This window comes from Nerophis lumbriciformis, linkage group LG26 (genome assembly GCF_033978685.3).
Source record: "Nerophis lumbriciformis linkage group LG26, RoL_Nlum_v2.1, whole genome shotgun sequence".
NCBI lineage: Eukaryota > Metazoa > Chordata > Actinopteri > Syngnathiformes > Syngnathidae > Nerophis > Nerophis lumbriciformis.
In genome coordinates, this window is record NC_084573.2 from 15935291 (window position 1) to 15957691 (window position 22401).

General features: G+C 39.6%; 2 protein-coding genes across 3 annotated transcripts in view; one reads left to right on the plus strand and one right to left on the minus strand.

The window, feature by feature from the left end:
- The window catches only part of LOC133623865 (E3 ubiquitin-protein ligase RNF19A), a 99486-nt gene that overhangs the window by 25180 nt on the left and 51905 nt on the right, over window positions 1–22401 (minus strand). Inside the window, exons 3-6 of one of the 2 annotated variants that reach the window (XM_061987322.2) lie at window positions 15026–15243; window positions 9221–9351; window positions 8887–9066; window positions 5032–5486 (exon numbers count right to left, since the gene is read on the minus strand). In XM_061987322.2, the coding sequence (XP_061843306.2) occupies window positions 5032–5486; window positions 8887–9042 (611 nt within the window). In that variant the 5' untranslated portion in view covers window positions 9043–9066; window positions 9221–9351; window positions 15026–15243. Of the gene's footprint in view, window positions 1–5031; window positions 5487–8886; window positions 9352–14889; window positions 14958–15025; window positions 15244–22401 lie in introns of those variants that run through there. The other variant, XM_061987323.2, reaches the window with a different exon arrangement.
- znf513a (zinc finger protein 513a) overlaps window positions 16456–22401 on the plus strand; it is a 43798-nt gene continuing 37852 nt past the window's right edge. The window contains exon 1 of the mRNA XM_061987317.1: window positions 16456–16697. The gene's annotated coding sequence lies outside the window, so the exon portion shown is untranslated. The remainder of the gene's footprint in view (window positions 16698–22401) is intronic.

Here is a 22401-nt window from a genome sequence, read left to right on the forward strand (position 1 = left end):
TGGCTATGTGCTTGCTGAAAGATGAAACGCTGCCCCAGTCTAAGTTTAAGAGCGCTCTGGGGCAGGTTTTCATCCAAGATGTCTCTTTACAATGCTGCATTCATCTTTCCTTCTATCCTGGCTAGTCTCCCAGTTCCTGTCGCTGAAAAACCATCCCCACAGCATAATGCTGCCACCACCATGCTTTACTGTAGGGATAGTATTGGCCTGGTAATGAGCTGTGCCTGGTTTTCTCTAAACATGACGCCAGTCTTTGTCTCGTGTTCTTGGTCAGCTCCCTGACCAGAGTCCTTCTCCCCCGATTGCTCAGTTTAGACGGCTGGACAGCTTTAGGAAGAGTCCTGGTGGTTCCAACTTCTTCCATTTCGAGACAATCCTTTCTCGAAGGTCTACAGACAATCCCTTCGACTTCATTCTTGGTTTGTGCTCTGCCATGCACCGTCAATGTGGGACCGTATATACGTATAGAAAACAGGTGGGTGCCTTTCCAAATCAAGTCCAACCAACTGAATTTACCAGAGGTGGATCTCCAATTAAGCTGTACGATCATCTCAGTTGAAACAAGATGCTCCTGAGCTCATTTTTGAGCTTCATGGGAAGGCTGTGAATACTTATGTACATGTGCCATCCATCCATTTGTCCCTTTTGGGGTCGCGGGGGGTGCTGGAGCCTATCTTAGCTGCATTTGGGCAGAAGGTGGTGTACACCCTGGAATTTTGTTATATTTAATACATTTGCAAAAAAGTCCATTGTCATTATGGGGTGTTGTGTGTAGAATTTTGAGGAGAAAGGAGAATGTATTCCATTTTGAAATAAGGCTATAACATACAGGTGTCAAACTCAAAGCCCGGGGGCCAGATTTGGCCTGCCGCATCCTTTAAAGCGGCCCACGAAAGCCCTGAAATAATATGAGTCAATAAAGCATTTTATCATTGACTAAATGCAATATTTTCATTGTGACAGACAGAAGTACATGTATTGCATGCTATTGAGTATATTTTAAACTTTATTATCTAATAATGCAACAAATATAATACTATCATTAATTTCAAACGTTTTAAAATTAAAAGGAAATAAATATCTGCTTGAGTTATATCAAAGCAAGTTATTCATCAAATTGTAGGAGAGTGGCCGTGCGCAACCCGAGGGTCTCTGGTTCAATCCCCACCTAGTACCAACCTCGTCATGTCCGTTGTGTCCTGAGCAAGACACTTCACCCTTGCTCCTGATGGGTGCTGGTTAGCGCCTTGCATGGCAGCTCCCTCCATCAGTGTGTGAATGTGTGTGTGAATGGGTAAATGTGGAAGTAGTGTCAAAGCGCTTTGAGTACCTTGAAGGTAGAAAAGCGCTATACAAGTACAACCCATTTATCATTTATCATTTACACTGTAGAAATGACAATAGATTTTACAGTAAAAAAAAACCAAGTATAGTACCTTTTTTCTATTTACAGTAATATGCTGTAAAAACCATCGTAAATTTTACAGTGAAGTTGTGGCAACTCAGCTGCCAGTTTTTTTTTTTTTTTACTGATTTTTTATATAATACAAATATAATTGATTTTATAATATGAGGTGAATTCTTATACATTTATATTCATAAATCATATACGGTTACAAGCGGCCCTCTTAAAAAAGCAGCCATAACTGCGATGTGGCCCTCGGTGTAACCGTGTTCGACACCCCTGCTGTAACATAACAAGTGTTGAAAAAGTGAAGCGCTGTGAATATATTCGGGATGCACTAAGTTGTAATTAGCATTGTTTTGTTATTGGCTCATAGTGCTGATGGGCAGGGCTGACTCCTTGTGATCATAACCAAGAGCCTTTGATGTCTCATCTAGACTCCTCAGAGGGAATATTAACACGTCTTCTTCATATTCATAAGGCGTGATTAATGATCAAGTAAAAATAACCTTGTGTGATTCCCTAGCCAAGCACTTCCCTCATTTTAGCTCCCAGCTACTCTTTGAACAAAGTAAATATTTACAGCATTTGAACATTAAAACTAAACCAGCAGTGGTTCCATACAACTTTTTGTCCCATAATGCATCTACAAAATTTCATACGAACATGCCATTGCTTGTTATGCAAATTAGAGGATGACATCATCAAGCCCCCGTCATCCCCACAATGCCACAAATAGATTGCAATCCAGTGCAACAATGCCTAAAACTGTGGATTATGCACAAATTAACAGGATTTATGGCTATTAAAGCAGACATAATCTCCTGTTACGTCACTATGGTAACACAGTGAATAAAACTTGCGCGTGTGGACGCCATGCAAATGGACAAAACTGTTCTATAATCCACATTTATTTGAAGACATATTGTTTTTAACACAAGGTTGCATGCTATTGAATTTTTGTGCGCTCAAGAATCGCAACAAGTAGTAGCGGCGCTTGTGGTGTGACAAACCAGTCTGCGTCAGCAAAAAACAACCCATTGCATCATTAGAATCGTTTTCCTGTTTGATTGGCCACTTGTTGCTAGGCAGACTTCACTTATCCAAGCTATGTCTATTACAGGCCTGGGCAATTATTTTGACTCGGGGGCCACATTTAGAGAAAAAAATGTGTCTGGGGGCCGGTATATCTATGTATGTATATTTATACATACATACATATATATATATATATATATATATATATATATATATATATATATATATATATATATATATATATATATATATATATATATATATATACACATATATATATATATACACACACACACACACAATACGAAGGTCCTGAGTAGTCCTGAGTTCAATCACGGGATCGGGATCTTTCTGTGTGAAGTTTGCATGTTCTCCCCGTGACTGCGTGGTTTTCCTCCGGCTACCTTCCTCCCACCTCCAAAGACATGCACCTGGGGATAGGTTGATTGGCAACACTAAATTGGCCCTAGTGTGTGAATGTGAGGGTGAATGGTGTCTGTCTATTTGTGTTGGCCCTGCGATGAGGTGGCGACTTGTCCAAGGTGTACACCGCCTTCCGCCCGAATGCAGCTGAGATAGGCTCCAGCACCCGCCGTGACCCCGAAAGGGACAAGTGGTAGAAAATGAATGGATGGATGGATATAAATATACGCACGTACACACACACACACTCACACACACACACACACACACAAATATAATCTGTGACAATCTGCTGTACAATATGTGTGTGTTTGGGTCCTATTTTTAGGAACACCGTTTCCTCCTTGATGCCGAGGTATGTAAGGCATTTACGTTTTCTTATTACTTGTAATAAATGGAAATGGACATTTGGTATGTAAACTATATTGTCCTATACAGTCTATGATCTTGTCTAACAAAGCTAGTATGTTCCTGCAACGAATGCTTAGCACATCAACATACAGGCTAACGGGAGAAATATATTCCCGTTAGCCTGTATGTCGATGTGTCATCCAACTGACAGGGCAAAATATATTTTTGACAAATAAAACTGATGTGGATATGGGTAGTGTCAGTGCCTATTTCCTTCTCATTATGCAGATACGCTGATACTCCCGTCTAAAATATTGCTGCGTAACTTTACAAATACATTTGGCTAACGGACATCAGTAAAATGTGGCATAATTAATTAGTAAACCATCTTGCAAAAAGCATAAACAAGAGAAACCTACAGCGTAGGACTCGTCGATTGCCATTTGAAGTTCCTTGGAGTAGGATTCGGCTGCGTATCTGGCAACCTCAGTCATGGAGAGTGGGAGGGGACTACAGAATTTTGACCGTGATTGCAGTACTATTTCTGGCCACATTAGTACATACAGTATGGCACCTTTAAATGAGCTTTTAAAAGGCTCGATTCGTTCGCTTACACATCACATTTCTAGTTCCTATTGTTACACAACAGAGAAGCAGACACAGACAAAAGTCTGCCGCCAAGGTAAATGCAGAACAATATTATTACATTATTTCATAAAACAACTGTAGCTGTTTGTAGTACATACTATAATATTCCGGACTATAAACCGCAACTTTATTCCTATGCTTTGAACCCTGCGGCTAATTTATCGATTTTTTTCCGCTAGCGGCCATATTGTTTAAACACAACTGCTGAAAAGGTGTGTTATTGTTTGTGCTACGGCATTATCTTTTGGACGAGTTTGCTCACTGCAGGTGCTTTAAACCAAGTACAAGTGCCATTCCATCTTAGAGTCGTCCATAGCGTTCCTACTCGCATGTTTTTTTCATTCATCACTCTAAGCAATGTTCGTAAGTTTTACAATACAACTAAAACAATTCATACTTACTAAACGGTCCCACATGTGATGTCTGTAGGAGTGTTTTCATGCATATTTGTACATGCTATTGTAATGTAATGAAGCTAGCGTCGTTAGCATCAGCTAATATGCTAACACATTTATAAGTGTCTGCGTTAATATTATTAACTTACAACGGCATTCTTTTTGTATTGTTTCACACATTTTTCAGTAAATTCACCAAAACGTCACCATGGAGTTATTGAGTCTGTTTAGCTGATTGGAGAGCTACCTTCCGCAGCTAATGGGTCCATGACGATGACTTCTGTTTTGTTTAATCAACCGTTTTACTGCCGTGTTACAGGCACCGTTTGGAGACAATTAAGGTATGTAAATAAGCATTTACAAAATCTTTCTGTAAAAAATACTAACTTCACAACATATATATCTGTGGCTTATAGTCCACTGCGGCTAATAGATGGGAAAATATATATTTTTCCTAATATATAGTGGTTACGGCTTATATACCCGTGCACTCTATAGTCTTGAAAATACGGTACTGTTGCAATGTTTTTCATATCTAAAAGTATTTTTTTTATTAAAAGTTTTGTTACATGTTAAAATTGTGGTGTTTTGGGAGGGCCAAGCATGGATTTACTTGATTTAAATTAATTTCAATGGGCGGGGGCCAATTTGAGATATGAATGTTCTGAGTTACGAGCTCTGTCGTGAAATGAAATGTGCTTGGGGAATAAATAGCTGTTACAGTGTGTTGTGTAAAAGGGGCTTCTGTGTTGTACCCAGACGGGTTCTCACCTGCAGTCAGGTGCCGGACACCACCGTGTGTCAGGGTCAGCAGCCAGGAAACGCCTCAGATGGTACTCCTCAAACCTTTCCAGCAGAGCCCCGTCATCCAGGATGGCGCGCACGTCAAGCGGCGCCAGGGTCTCAGGGCACTGCGGGCACGCGATGCCCACCCGGCTCTCAGATATCTCGATGCGTAGGTACTGACGCAGACAGTCGGAGCAGGTGCGGTGGGAGCAGGTGGTAAGTCGAGGGAAGCTGCAACGCGGCTGGCTGAGCAGGCATAAGGGACACTCCTCCAGGTGCTCGTCCACCTGCTGGTCCTGGCTGGACGAGGAGAGCGACAGGACGTCGGTGCAGCTTGGAGCAGCCGCCGCCGCTGCCACCGCGCCTTCCTCCACCGACTCAGCGCCTACTTCTTCGCCTCCAGGAACTTTGGATTCTGCAGCATCTTCTGTCGCAAATTCCTACAGAGGACACATTTTCACAATACATTCAAGGTTTTTCTGCCTAAACGGGATTCCGCAAAGATCAAAACAGGGAAATGATGGTAGCAAATACTTGTTAGATTGACTCTCCACAGGTTTGTTTTATACAAAGAAAATGAGTTTGTTTCTCATTGTACACTGTAAAAATTGACCAGGATTTCACAACATTTAACAGTATTTTTTCACATTAAATGCGGTAATCAAAATAGTAACTGCAAAATTTACGTGTACAGTAACTGTAAAAATTACGAAGGCCTTCTATTTCACAGCATTTAACTGTTATTTCACAGTAGTTATACACATAATTATAGTTAACAAATTACTGTGAATTCAAACAGATTTGTCTCTTAAGGGGTTTTGTAGACCAGGGGTTCTTAACCTTTTTAACCTCGAGACCCTATTTTTCCAGAACAGAGGGGCTTGAAGCCCATTCAGATATTAACACTGAATTAGATGAAGCAATTCCTGAAGGAAATGCGTGTGAATGCTCCAATGCTAAAGTTGAATTGAAATCCTGGAATTTTTTTTAGAATTGTTGTAGTAGAGCACACAATTCCCAAACAAGCTGAATATTTTGAAGTTGGAACAGTTTGAATCAGATGAAAAATGTGGTAGTTGTCGAACTTTGAATAATGTCCCATTGACTTCAATGGGAATTTCCCCAAAATTTGGGAATTTCAGGAAAAGCAGGAATTTTTTTGAAAATGGTAAAAAACTTGAATGATCTGAATGAGTTGAAATGGTTGGTGTTGGAATTTTTCAAATCGGTCGAAAAATATTAAAAGTAGTAAAATGTTGAATTGAGAAATGGTATTACGGAATTCCTAGAATTTCAGGAAAACCGGGAATTTTTCCAGTTTAAAAATAACTTTGTTTTTTTGTTCTGATTAAGAAGAATGTTTTGACGGTGGAACGGTTGAAGTGGGTTGAAAAATGTGGAAGGAGTAGTCGCCAGAAAAAAAGGGTGGAAATAGGGCTTTGGAAAACCAGGAATTCTGGAAAATCCTGGAATTTTTTTGAACTTGGAAAAAAAGTAGTTAAAATTTCCAGAATGGTGGACTGTGTTGAAGGTGGAATGGTTTGAATAGGTTGAAATATGTGGAAATTTGAAAAATGGCCAATTCATTTTGAATGGGAAAAATGACCCGGAAAACATGGAATTCTGGGAAATCTGGGAATTTTTGGAATTTGTCAAGGGAAAGCCCGCGATTCCCGAATAGGCTGAATAGTTTGAAGTTGGAACGGTTTGAATCGTGTAAAAAATGTGGAAGGTAGAGTGCGCCAAAATCTAGAGAAGAAGAAGAAGAAGTTGAAGAAGTTTAATAAATAGATCACTAATTGTGTGAATGCTTTTGAGCATTCACACAATTAGTGATCCTACTCTTAACTAGATGAGGCAATTCCTGAAGAAATTGCGTGTGAATGCTCCATTGCTGAAGATGAACTGAAATGCTGACAGAATGTAGTATGAATGTAAGAATAGTTTGAATGTTGGGATGGTCTGAATGTTGAAGAGTTTGAATTTCCTGGAAAACCGGAATTTGGTTTGTAACTTGGGAAAGTGTTAGTTTGAATGTCCAGGATGAGTTGAATGTGTTGATGTTGGAATGGTTTGAATAGGTTGAAAAATGTGGGAATTGTGCAACTTGGAAAAATGTCCAATTCATGTCAATGAGAACTTCCTGGATATTTGGGAATTTTTGGAAAAGCGGGATTTTTTTGGATTAGGTTTGAAATTATTAGGAGCATGAATATCCTGAATTAGCTGAATTGTTTGGTGTTGGAATTGTTTAAATCGGTCAAGAAATGTTGTAGTAGTAACAAGTTTTTTAATTGAGAAATTGTATTATGTAATTTCGGGAAAACCGGGAATGTTTCTAGTTCCTAAACCAACTTGTTTTTTTGTCCTGACTAAGAAAAATGTGTTGACAGTGGAACGGTTGAAATAGGATGACAAAAAGAAAAAGAGTAGTCAAACAAAAAAGGTTGGAAATAGGGTTAAAAACAAAAAACAGGAATTCCTGGAAATTTGTTGAACGTGGAAAAATGATAGTTTGAATGTCCAGGATGAGTTCAATGTGTTGAATGTGGAATGGCTTGAATAGGTTGAAAATGTGGGAATTGTGGAAGTTTGAAAAATGGACAGTTAATTTTAAATGGGAAAAATGTACCGGAAAACTGGGAATCCTGGGAAATCTGGTAATTTTTGGAATGTGTCAAGGGAAAGCCCGCGATTCCTGAATAGGCTGAACAGTTTGAAGTTGGAACGATTTGAATTGGATGAAAAATGTGGAAAGTAGAGCGCCAAAATCTGGAGAAGAAGAATAATAATAAATAAATGAATTTTGGTGTAGAAAACAATATGTGCGAATGCTTTGGAGCATTCATACGATTATACATAACCTACTTATAGTTTACAACCTTGTCAAATGTTATGAAACCATGTGCTAATCACAATGATTCTATTTATTGAACACATAAACCTTAGGCTTAGGTCAGGCTGATTAGAAAAATAAGTACGAACCAAAAACATTGCATGAAGGGGTACTGACGAAAAATAAATGTACAAACAATTATGTTGTGCTAAAGTACATAAACTGAATTATAATGAATATGTTTCTTAACTAAACTGTCAATAAAATTAAAGTGCAAATGAAGAGACACCTTCACTACTTTAGTCATAATTTTTGAGCTCAAGAAACATCTCATTGACTAACTCCAGGCTTATTCCGTTGGATATTTTCATCACTGTCACAAGTGGTAGAAAAGTGTATTACAACTAAGTACCGCTGCGGCCCATAAACAGATATTTTTTGGCATACAACTAAGAAACACTCTTGTACAGTAAGTATGCTGTTAAAACAAGAGGTACTTAAAAGTAAAATTACAATATAATACAATTGTAATTGTATTGTAATAACTATACAATTACAACAGTGAAGCAAAAATGTATAAAAACTGATATAATAAAATTAACATTATTAATACCAAAATGAATTATTAATTTTCCCCACCATTGATGGAAGAAATGTCCTCAAGTGTCCATCTTGGGGACATGAGTAATCACTGCAGGTGCTCAGTCGACTTTGGTTGCCTGGCAACATCATTTAGGCAAATGACCAATTAATTAAATAAACACTCTAATGGATTTGGGCTGTAACGGAGCAGACAGCAGCTGAGCCGTCTGAAGTTAATGATCTCCAGCCTCTACTATGTGGCCCTCTCTCAGCATCATTCTGAAATATATTTAAGTGGCAAATTGTATAGTTTGAATAGGGAAAAAAACTACAACATGTTTTGAGCGAAGTGAAAATAATAGTTGCTTTTCAGCAAGAATAAATACATTAAAGGAAGCTAAAAATTAATATGTAATTCTTACCGGCTCTGGGTGTTCGCTCAGGGTGAGGGTGATGGCTACTTCCTCTTTGGGCTGGACCTCTACATTCTTTTCGGGCCTCGATTCCGATTTGGGCTTTCGACTGAAGAAGTTGAGGAAGCTCAGGGGCCCCGTCTGCTGCTGTTTGGGCCTCTTCATGGTCTACTGGGACTGGAACGGCAACTGAGGAGCGTAGGCCAAGGACCATGAGCAGAAGCGCAGTGTGTGTGTGTGTGTGTGTGTGTGTGTGTGTGTGTGTGTGTGTGTGTGTGTGTGTGTGTGTGTGTGTGTGTGTGTGTGTGTGTGTGTGTGAGAGTGAAGGAGCGAAGAGAGGCACCGATGGAGGCAGACAAGGGAGGAGGTGGCCCCCGTCAAGAGGGGAGCATCACAGGTAAGGATTCATCGGGAGATTCCTGCTTTATCCTCTTCTTCACCGGATTTGTGTGGGTCCTCGGTAATTATTAAAACCTGTGTGCAAAAAAAGTACCATGAGCTTGCAGAGATCCATTGATCTAACACAGAGACCTGTCCTTAATCATCTACATCAGGGGTGTCCAAACTATGGCCCGCGAGCCAAGTGTGGTCCGCCGACATCTGCAATTTGGCCTGCTAAACGTCATGAGTTTGATAATTGCTTTCAATTTAATAGTATGACAACATTATTGCTGTTATTATGTCCAGTGGACAACATGAGTAAGTCAGGTCAATGACCTTTAATTATGCTCTGTATAAAACAGACCTGGGCAAATTAACGCGGACCGCCGGACATTCCAAAATAATTTTTTTAGATCTTTAAGATGGAAACTGTAGCTGCCATTATGATGTGCAGTGATGTTTTCAAATGACCGTAAGTCTTGAACTATACAAAGTATTTCAATGGTTGGAATCTGCACTTTTGCATGATATACTAGTTACTATGGTAATCTAATTAGTTACTATGGTAATCTAAATCAGAGCAGCTCAGACGAGGCACCAAGCAGTGTGGGTGGGGAGCATTTCCACAGAAATGCGGGTGTCAGGGACAGACGCGGAAGATTTTTACAAGAAAGTTCTAAAGCTTAGTGATATATCAGATACATCAGATTGTAGGTGGGCTTTTTTCTTTTACCCTTCACATTCATATTTCACTGTGTTTGTTGCATTTGTGTTGCGTTTCTCTTGATTGTAAAATATGTCGATCGAGAGGGGGTGTGACGTGACAGTGTATATACTTATATGACTCGTTGCAAATAATTAGCTGCTAGCTAGCTAGCCATGTCTTAAAGCACCTCTTCCTGAGTGTTTCAGTGTTATAACTTCACCTTTATCTTTAGTTTTTAGGTCAAAATGCATCCATTTTCCCTTTTCTGTCTACACACTGTGTCTGCTTGTAAGTACTCCGTGATTGTGCGCTGCCAAACATGCTCCTCTGCAATGTCACGACGGGACGACAACACGCCGTCATGCCAGGGAACCAGTACTTTTCAAACAGACTATAGTACCGTTTTTGATTCATTAGTACCGCGTAGGGCTGGGCGATATGGCCTTATATATTAATATCTCAATATTTTTAGGCCATGCCATGATACACGATATATATCTCGATATTTTGCCTTAGCCTTGAATGAACACTTGATGCATATAATAATCACACCAGTATGATGATTCTATGTGTCTACATTACAACATTCTTGTTCATACTGCATTAATATATGCTACTTTTAAACATTCATGCAGAGAAGGAAATCACAACTAAGTCAATTTACCAAAACTGTATTTATTAAACAGTTAAAGTTAAAGTTAAAGTACCAATGATTGTCACACACACACTCGGTGTGTCGAAATTTGTTCTCTGCATTTGACCCATCCCCCTGCTCACCCCCTGGGAAGGGAGCAGTGGGCAGCAGCAGAGCCACGCCCGGGAATCATTTTTGGTGATTTAACCCCCAATTCCAACCCTTGATGCTGAGTGCCAAGCAGGGAGGTAATGGGCCCCATTTTATAGTCTTTGGTATGACTCGGCCGGGGTTTGAACTCACAACCTACCGATCCCAGGGCGGACACTCTAACCACTAGGCCACTGAGTAGGTCTGAGTAGTTATTAAGCAGTGGCACAGACATTCATGTCATTTCCACAACAGAAAGTGCAAGATTGTCAGAGACATTTTAAAACAAGCTATAAGTGCACTTTTGTGAATGATGTCACTAAGATGACATATCAAAACAACACTAAATTAAAGTGTACTTTTTGTACAGAACGCCACTACAATGGTTAAAAATAAATAAAGTGCACTTTTGTGCATGATGTCATACAAGATATTTCAATAACTGACAAATAAAAATGAGCTGCATAATAGGTTCCTGCGGACGTTATCTCCTTCTGTTGTTGACTTTTTTTTTTCATACGGTGTTGATCTGGAAATGGTTGCTTCGGCATTTTGTTGGTGTGGCACCGGCCGGAGATGTTGACATGTGGAGTTTCAAGCACTCTTCATTCTCTAGCGGGTGACTTCTCAAATGATGCTACATTAGCAGTGCTGCTACTTTTTGTAGCAACGCTTTTGCCGCATAAATGTTGAACATATTCCCGCTTGAAGCCAAACCACCGCCGGACGATGGATCCCGTGCTGTTTTTCTTGGTAGTTAATTCTTCCTCCATTTGATACCAGATTCGCACCTTCTCTCTCTCGTATTACCACCCGCACCGCACCGTTAGCATCACAGCTAACGTTACCATGTCGCTACCTGTCTGCTCCGCGGGAGCGTGTGACGTTGCACATGTGACGTATGTAAAAATGTGCGCTTGTTTAAGTCTCTGTGAGAAGGAGAGACAAGAAAGAGTGAGAAACGCCTGTAGTGTAATGCCCGCAGCTAAAAGCAACTGTGTGAGAATGTATACTCGAATATCACGATATAGTCATTTTCTATATCGCACAGAGACAAACCTGCGATATATCGAGTATATGGATATATCGCCCAGCCCTAGTACCACAATACTATACTAGTACCGGTATACCGTACAACCCTAACATATACATATAGTGATTTTACATGCAGTCGGCTTTCGGCCCTCAACCAAATTTTATCAGCCCGATGCATCCCCCCAAGTCAAAAAGTTTGGAAACCCCTGATCTACATTCTACCTCTTGGCAATATTTCCTGTAAGCTTAAAACAGATTAGTGGTTCTCGTCCAATTTTCTCCAACTCATCAGCTGCTGTTTTTTACTGTAATATTTAATAGTTTAGTTTGGATTATTAGTGACACATGCAGAAACGGTGCAATTTTGAAGAAATTGTCAGGAGAAGTGATTAATTAACTGTTACTGATAGTGAGATACCACGTTTTCCATATGAAATTATGTTTGTTTACGTGGCACAAGATACTGTTGTCAGTCATTGGCACTCTAACCTTTACTTTACATAATTTGGGGGAACTTGGGGTTTGGGAGAGGGGGGGCCTCCAAGACTCCCTAGACCCGGAGCCCCTACCCCAACCCCTGCAGTGTCATTTGCCATGTACACTGGCGCTTTTCATCATTTTCAGCAGACTGCATTGCAAAATGATTGCCTCACTTCCCCCTTTTCTCTCACAGTAGATCCACCCAGGAATGGGGCCATATGAATCCCTTCACTACTAAATGTACTAGGGTTGTTCCGATACCAATATTTTAGTACCAGTAGCAAAATGTATTCCGATACTTGTTGATACTCTTCAGTACTTTACTAAAGAAGGGGACCACTAAAAAATGTTTAATATTGGCTTGATTTTAACAAAAAATCTTGCGGTACATTAAACATGTTTCTTATTGCAATTTTGTCCTTAAATAAAATAGTGAACATACAAGACAACTTGTCTTTTAGTAGTGAGTAAGCAAATAAAGGCTCCTAACTTGTCTGCTGACGTATGCAGTAACATATCTTTTCTTATTCTATTATTTTGTCAAAATTATAAAGGACAAGCTGTAAAAAAAAATATTATTAATCCACTTATTCATTTACTGTTAATATCTGCTTATTTGCTGTTTCAACATGTTCTATCTACACTTCTGTTAAAATGTAATAATCACTTATTCTTCTCTTGTTTGATACTTTACATTAGTTTTGGATGATACCACAAATTTAGGCATCGATCCGATACCAAGTCGTTACAGGATCATACATTGGTCATATTCAAAGTCCTTATGTGTCCAGGGACATATTTCTTTAGTTTATAAACATAATATGAAGTTTGAATAAAGGAAAAAAGATTTTGTGACGATAAAAAATATTGATGTATTCATAGTAGTATCGACTATAAAAACTATTGTACTTGGTATCATTACAGTGGATGTCAGGTGTAGATACACCCATGGCATTTGTTTACATTATAATGCCGGTGAGCTATTGTATCCTCCTACGGTGTGTAGTGAAGCATGTTTAACTATTCTTCGTCCTGCAGGGATGATACTTGTAAGAAACTCACTTTATTTGTCACCATGGAGGCGAGGATTAGTGATTTAGAAGTAGATAAAACACTGCAGACTGCGGAATTACGTTAGCTGCTAACTAGCTAGACACTTAACATAGCAAATGAGACTGTGGTCAAAGTTGGAATTGCCAACGCTGTTGTAACACGTGGCTTGGCATTGTCTTGCTGAAATAAGCAGGGGCGTATGTTGCTCCAAAACCTGGATGCACCTTTCAGCATTAATGGTGCCTTCACAGATGTGTAAATTACCCAGGCCTTGGGCACTAATACACCCCCATACCATCACATATGCTGGCTTTTGAACTTTGCGCCTAGAACAATCCGGATGGTTCTTTCCCTCTTTTGTCCGGAGGACACGACGTCCCCAGTTTCCAAAAACAATTTGAAATGTTGCCTCGTCAGACCACAGAACACTTTTACACTTTGCATCAATCCAGCTTAGATGAGCTCGGGCCCAGCGAAGCCAGCAACGTTTCTGGGTGTTGTTGATGAATGGCTTTCGCTTTGCATAGTAGAGTTTTAACTTGCACTTACAGACATAGCGATGAACTGTAGTTACTGACAGTGGTTTTCTGAAGTGTTCCTGGGCCCATGTGGTGATATCCGTTACACACTGATGTCGCTTTTTGATGCAGTACCGCCTGAGGGATCCGAAGGGATCCTCAACTTTCTCAGTCCTTTTTGCCACTTGTGCCAGCTTTTTTTAAACATGTTGCAGGCATCAAATTCCAAATGAGCTCATATTTGCAAAAAAATAACAAAGTTGTCCAGTTTGAAAGTTAAATATCTTGTCTTTCCAGTCTATTCAATTGAATATAGGTTGAAAAGGATTTGCAAATCATTGTATTCTGTTTTTATTTACAATTTACACAACGTGCCAACTTCACTGGTTTTGTAGTACTTTTTGCACAGTACACTCCACAAAAAAACATTAGACTAAGGTGTTTCTTCATTGCACCAGCTTCATTTGAAGTCTACGGTCAACAACAGTGACCACACGTATCGGACCAAGCCGAGATAATGCCTTTACACGACAATAACAGATGGAATTATTACACAACCAGCATCTTCCAGACCCTCCCCTTGGCTCCAAAATTCACAGCCAGGATGCAAATCATCTTGTACTTTTCTTGGATCAGCTTGGATGTGCTGTTTTTTTGTTTGTTTTGTTTATCATAAGGATGTGACACTTGTTAGCCAGCTGTTGCCAAGGTAGGACCTTAGAGGAGGGGAAACCTAGGGATGATGATGCTGATGCAACCCTCCCTGTGTGCAACATCTGCTCACTGGACAGCATCCCACAGCAGCAATGCGGCTTTCGGGAGGCAGGAGGGTGACCTCAGCCTGCCCACACACACACACACACACACACACACACACACACACACACACACACACACACACACACACACACACACACAGTGGCATCCCTGACCAAAATATAGCGAGTGATGCTGATGCTGCAGAGGCACACAATAAAGGTGACATCATGTCATAGTTCCCTGGAACTCTTTTACACACACAACCCGAAAGACACCCCATTGTGATGCAATTTTACCATAACAGCAGCATCGGACAACTTGTGGCTTTGTCGAAAACGCTCCACATAATTTTAGTCGAAATGTGAGCACAGTTGGCTCAAAAGGAGATAAAAGCACACATATAAAAGATGCATTACGTAAACGGCTTCTTACCTCTCCTTGCAGCGTATTATACAAATGGCTCCTCCCCTAAAGACGCAATGAAGATCCTCATCCTCCTCATTTCCAGGCGGTGTCCTCCTCCCGTTTCCTCCGGTAAAGATGCAGAGAACCGGGGCTGTTTTGTTATGGAGGGGCGGTGGGTAACAAACAGAGCGATGCGTCCGCGGTGAGGCGAGCCTTCCCCCGGCGTGCACCTCGCTGACGACCCGCTGTATGTGTGTGCAACAAGGGGTGGCACACTGCAGTGACATGGACCAATGAGATGACGCAGTAGCTTAGGATCTCCTATTCATTAATGAGGTCCTCTCAAAAAATACGCACTCATTGCGCCTTTTTTTTTAGGATTTACTACGCATCACTGCTGAATTATATTAGCCCTCAAAATTACCTACATTTAAAACTAGCATTTATGCTAGTTTTAGGCTATATTTCAAATACAAGTGATTCTCTTTTCTTATTTATTTAATTTTGTTTAATTTATTTATATGTATGTTTTCTTTTCTTTATTTATTTACACAATAAGTATAGTCATTTCTTTATAAAATAGTTAACTAAACCGATTATATTTTTTAAAGCCAACAATAGTGCATCGATGACAACACCCAAACAGGAAATGATTACCGGAAGCGAAAATGGCTAGTTGAAAACGACGAAGTCCACAATAATAGCTTAACATCCGGCACTTTCAAAATAAATGTTTTAAAGCCGTTTATTTCACAACGTAAATGAGTGTTTAAATAAATAGAGAGTACAAGAGTAATACCAACAATACTGATACCAAGAACATAAAAAAGGTATTCTTGTATTACGACTTTATTACCTTTCATTGCCCAAATACCACTACCTCCAAATTATCGCCACCATTCGGTCTTGAAATTACACAAATCTCCATAAGAATGCAAAACATTATTTTAAGCAGGACTTGGATTAGTTTAAATAAATATAGGCATTAAAATGGGTGTTATTTTGTGAATTTGCTGCCGGAAGTGAAAAAAAGCGAAAACGAAAGCCACGACCAGCTCCATAAAAACGTCATGAACTCCTACAGGGTCTAGTGGCTCTTTCAAAATAAAATAAATTGTTTATACTATAAAAGTAGACAAAAGTTATATATCCTACGTGAATCCTGTCAAAATCTAGTCATAGTTCAGAAAAATACGTCATATAATTGACAAGAATTGTGTGGATGCGTATGAGTTGTGCTAAGTGTGTTAGGTGTACCTAATGTTGTGGCCAGCGGTTGTGCGTTCTTACAGAGATAGACAAACTCGAAGTCTCCTTGTGTGTTGTGATTCGGACGTCATTCGACACTCTTTAAAGCTCTAATAGTAGCAAATATTCCTTGAGACGTGATGGATGAAAGAGTGCTGCAAAATGCAGGAACACACCGTCACTAACGTGACGACGTATGCGCGCTTTAGTTGTGAAGTGCCCCCAACCGGAAGTCGCCTTGTTGTTCCTGCTCCGGCAGATCACAGGGCGAATGGGAAAATCAATTAAGTTATGAAAAATAGCTTTAATTGCCTTTCTTTGTCGCCGAGGCTCATGAAGAAATGGCGGATCTCCAGAAGCGGTGCACTCCTGGGGAGCCGCGCCGCAGCTAATGGGGCGCACTGCGGCGGCAAACACGCCACTAGGGGGGAAGAGTACTTTCTCTTTTTCGGTAAGTTAGCATGGAGGCTCACTTTGCACCGTAGTTGACGTTAGCTTCTCCCTGGCTAAGTTAGCCGTGTGTTGACGCGGACAACGTACGGCCGCTAATTACAACCAAGAAAGGCACGTGTTTGTTTTTGGCGTCCGTGTTTGCTTCCAGTGTTGTGTCAGGTCAAATGTGAAATGGTTTACATTTAGCAGCCTCCTCTAGCAAACCTGCTGAGCTTGCTAAACATTAGCCGTCTGCTCTTTTTGGGGACGTGGTGCAATTAAGTAGTCTCGCCTGCTGGTGCCAATTTAGCACCTAATTACTGCGTCAAAATCTGGCATTGGTGAAAACACATGCGTGTAAAGTAGGCCTATTTTCATGTTGACATGGCTATTAAAAAAAAAAAAAGAAAAAAAGCCACATTATGTGACTTGGTAGTCTGTCTACTCAACTGCAGAGAGTATGGCATGTATCAATTGGTTAAAACAAGAACAACGAAAAATCCCTCATTACACACATGCTACAGGGGGGCCAGTATGCTGTGCTCGTTTTTTTGGCCCCTGGCACTTTATAGAAATACAATAAAATCTGAAAAAGAGCAAGTAGGTGTTAATATGGTGTATTGTTTGGGGCTCAGATGGTAGAGCAGCTAGACAGAAACTTCAGGGTTCCCGGTTTGAATCGAGCTTCTGCCATCCTTGTCACTGCTATTGTGTTCTTGGGCAAGACATTCCACAGTGCCAGCCGCCACACTAGTGTAAATGTACCGTAATTTCTGGACCATAGGGCGCACTGCCGATGAACGATCTATTTTCAATCTTTTTTCATACAAAAGGCGCAACGGATTATGAGGCGCATTAGTGGGCGGCGTGGCGCAGTGGAAGTGTGGCCGTGCGCGACCCGAGGGTCCCTGGTTCAATCCCCACCTAGTACCAACCTCGTCATGTCCGTTGTGTCCTGAGCAAGACACTTCTCCCTTGCTCCTGATGAGTGCTGGTTAGCGCCTTGCATGGCAGCTCCCTCCATCAGTGTGTGAATGTGTGTGTGAATGGGTAAATGTGGAAGTAGTGTTAAAGCGTTTTGAGTACCTTGAAGGTAGAAAAGCGCTATACAAGTACAACCCATTTATCATTTATTATTATAGGAGTCATAATATTTATTTTATTTCTAAACTTAAAACACTTCCTTGTGGTCTACATAACATGTAATGGTGGTTCTTTGGTCAAAATGTTGCATAGATGATGTTTTACAGATCATCTTCAAGTCGCTTTCTGACGGTCTCTTCGGGATGCGCCGCTTTGTGGGCGGTCTTATTTACGCGGCTCACCTTCCCCGTCATCTTTGTTGTCGCGGTGTAGCGTGCAAAGACGGGAGTGGAGGAAGTGTCAAAAGATGGAGCTAACTGTTTTAATGGCATTCCGACTTTACTTCAATCAATAACGGAGAATAATCTCCACTAGTGCAACAACAACACCGGAAATGTGTCTCGTGAAAAACCGTCCGACCGGAACTCTCTAATAACAAGTTCCTTGGGTGAATAATGTAAACTCACTACATCGGTATGTTTTAGCGCTTTCATGGCGAGTTTACTGACAGATATAAGTAAGAACTTTACACTACTTTATATTAGAAATGGCAACAGCGGAGGATGAATGTCCCATAACAAGAAGACAGAGAAAAAGAAGAAGCTTATCCACTATGGTGTCGCCACGGACTACAGAGGCGCACGCGCATGATTTTTCAGGACTTATGCAGATCCCAAATATAAATCAGCAGGTACCAGAAGGAAAGAGAAGTTGCTTTTGCATAAAATTGTGAAACAATAAGCCTGATAATGTCTTACCTTATACACACACCATAATAATACTAGTATGTTGGTGCACAGTACAATTTATTAAGCAGTGCGGCTTCATAGCTTACCAAAGTCATACTAAAACATTTTGATAGATTTTTGAGCGTTGTATGTAATGTTCTATATTTTCAATGGAACATATAAAATGTTGGTGTTTATTTGAGTCATTTTGCATTTTACACGTATCTCTTGTGTGTGACTGCCATCTCCTGGTCACACTTATTATTACACCATGTACCAAATAAAATAGCTTCGAGGTCAGTAAGCAAAACCAGAATTATTCCGTACATTAAGCGCACCAGGTTATAAGGCGCACTGTCGAGTTTTGAGAGGAAAAAAATAGTTTAAGTGCGCCTTATAGTCCGAAAAATACGGTAGTTGAAATGTAGATAATGGAGCAGTGCTTCTCAATTATTTTCTGTTAGGCCCCACCTTGGAAGAAGAAAATATTTTGCGCCCCCACTCTCCACCGTGACTATAAATAGTATAATTTGTGTATAAAATTGGTATAACTATACCTCTGCATAACATTGTAAAGTTATTAACATTAAAGGAAACAACCCTTTTTTTGTTAAGTACATAACTCCACATGTGTTCATTCATGTTTCAGTTTTGATGCCTTCAGTGACAAAAAAAGGTGAAATAACTGAAAACATGTTTTGTATTCTATTTTTTTCAAAATAGCCACCCTTTGCTCTGATGACTGCTTTGCACACTCTTGGCATTCTCTCGATGAGCTTCAAGAGGTAGTCACCTGAAATGGTTTTCACTTCACAGGTCATCAAGAGAATGCCAAGAGTGTGCAAAGCTGTTTCATTTATTTCACCTTTTCTTGTTAAGTACATAACTCCACATGTGTTCATTCATAGTGTTGATGCCTTCAGTGACAATCTACAATGTAAATAGTCATGAAAATAAAGAAAACACATTGAATGAGAAGGTATGTCCAAACGTTTGTTATATATATATATATATATATATATATATATATATATATATATATATATATATATGCACGCAATTCTGAAGTTAGTGTACTTATATAGACATTAGATATGTGTAATGTAAATAAATAAGACAAAATAAACTTGATATTGTAATCACTACACTTCAGTTGTTTTTTTTATTTAGTATTACAACTGTGTGCTGTCTCAGAGTGATCTGTAATCAAGTTTACGGAGCTGTTTTTATAAGTAATGCTTTGAGTCTGCATACTAATTTCTTACCGAAATTGAAGAAAGAAGTTTGCCAACCATGTAAGAATAAAGTTCAACCTGCGGTAAAGCCAAATGTTCGAGGGTAATCGCCAATACGCTGTAATATGGATGCGTGCGCGCGCACACACACACACAGACACGCGTGCACAAATACATACAACACTTTTTTTCACCACACAGCAGAGCATTGATCGTGACGTAACAATTTTTTTGTACCAAAATAACATTTTACAGGGTATCCGCGGTGTGTTAAAAAGTATTAAATCCAACCATTTCAATTGAATGCTTTAAAATGTCTAAAACTCTCCTAAAATCTCATAAAAGGGCATAATATGATTTTGATAGGTCTTAAAACTCTATTAATGTTACTTTTATTTAACACGTGCATGAACTTCAGTCTTGGTTTTACATGTTGCGGTTTTTGAGGACGCTATAACGAAACAACAAAACAGAACCCAAAGTATGCTACATGTCCTGCCCCAGTCTGAATTTATTGCGCACGATCAGCTAGCATAGCAACGGAGAAGACTAAACAAAAGCCCACAGAAAGCCAAATTACTTGCATGAGATGGTTAGGTCCAAGTTCAATAATGTATGGCTCCAGAACGATCAATTTAATGCATGGTTGAAGCCGGTGGATGGAAACGTATAAAAAGTATAGGACCCGGATGTGGAGCCATGGAGAAGGGAAGCTTTTGTAAATATTGCGGTGAAAGGGGTGTTAGTGTGGGTAAAGTGATGCCAATTACAGGAGGCGACCAATATGAAGTGTTTACTAACGAAATAATACTATTACATACAGAAAGCACACGCTAATTTCTCTGTGGTTGTTGTGTACTCACAGCAGTAAAACTATAAAAAAACATAATTCTCATATTATTTCTATTTATTCCAATATATTCAGGTCAGCTACTTATGAATCAATTTAAGTGGACCCCGACTTAAACAAGTTGGAAAACTTATTCGGGTGTTACCATTTAGTGGTCAGTTGTACGGAACATGTACTTTACTGTGCAATCTACTAATAAAAGTTTCAATTAATCAATGCCTAATATGTTCTCCAAGTTTATACAGAAACTGACATGAAAAGCTATAACGGTTGTCTGTTCAGTGTTTACACTCAGTCTATGGTGGGGTGAGGAGAGCAAGGGAGATTTGTGAATGTCATCTTGTCATGCTTAAATAAAAAATAGTCCTTGTTTATTAGCAATTAGGGCTGGGCGATATGGCCTTTTTTTAATATCTCGATATTTTTAGGCCATATTGCGATACACGATATATATCTCGATATTTTGCCTTAGCCTTGAATGAACACTTGATGCATATAATCACAGCAGTATGATGATTCTATGTGTCTACATTAAAACATTCTTCTTCATACTGCATTAATATATGCTCATTTTAAACTTTCATGCAGAGAGGGAAATCACAACTAAGTCAATTGACCAAAACTATTTATTAAACAGTTATTAAGCAGTGGCACAAACATTCATGTCATTTCCAAAACAGAATGTGCAAGATTGTCAGTCATTTTAAAACAAGCTATTAGTGCACTTTTGTGCATTATGTCACTAAGATGACAAATCAAAACACTAAATTAAAGTGCACTTTTTGTACAAAACGCCACTACAATAGTTTAAAACTAATAAAGTGCACTTTTGTGCATGATGTCACACAAGATATTTCAATAACTGTCAAATAAAAATGAGCTGCATAATAGGAAATCAAATCGTGTATGTCCTTCGCTATGTGGAAGGTTCCAGCGGACGTTATCTCCTTATGTCATTTTTTTTTTTCATACGGTGTTGATGTGGAAATGGTTGCTTTGGCATTTTGTTGGTGTGGCACCGAACATTCTCTAGCTGGTGACTTTTCAAATGATGCTACAAATTAGCAGTAATGCTACTTTTTGTAGCAACGCTTTTGCTCCACACTTGGCAAGTGACGGTTGTCTGTTTGACATATTCCCACTTGCTGTTTTTCTTGGGAATTAATTCTTCCTTCATTTGTTACCAGATTCGCACCTTCTTTCTCTCGTATTACCACTCGCACCACAGCTAACGTTACCCATGTTGCTACCTCTCTGCTCCGCGAGGGCGTATACATATGTGACGTATGTAAGAAGGTGCGCTTGTTTATGTCTCTGTGAGAGACAAGAAAGAGTGAGAAGAGCCTGTAGTGTAATGCCTGCAGCTAAAAGCAACTGCGTGAGAACGTATACTCCCAATATCACGATAGTCATTTTCTGTATCGCACAGAGACAAACCCGCGATGTATTGAGTATATCGATATATCGCCCAGCCCTATTAGCAATATGTTTTTAGAATAGTCACAAAAACTGGTAAAATGTATTACATACCATTAACAAAATGAGCTGTGCTACTTGGAATGTTCTCCACATTATACACATCTAAATTTCATAAACAAATCTAGAATACTCATAGAGAACCAATATGGATACAGAGCTAATATTGATGGCTTTAATCACAGTAACAGGTGAAATTATCAATGCAATAGATGGTAAACAGTGTGCAGCGGCAGTATTTATTTATTCATCTCTAGCACAGGTGTCAAACTCAAGGCCCGTGGGCCAAATCTGGCCCACAAACACCTGGAAATGTTATGTGTCAATAAAGTACTTTTAATATTTTCTCAC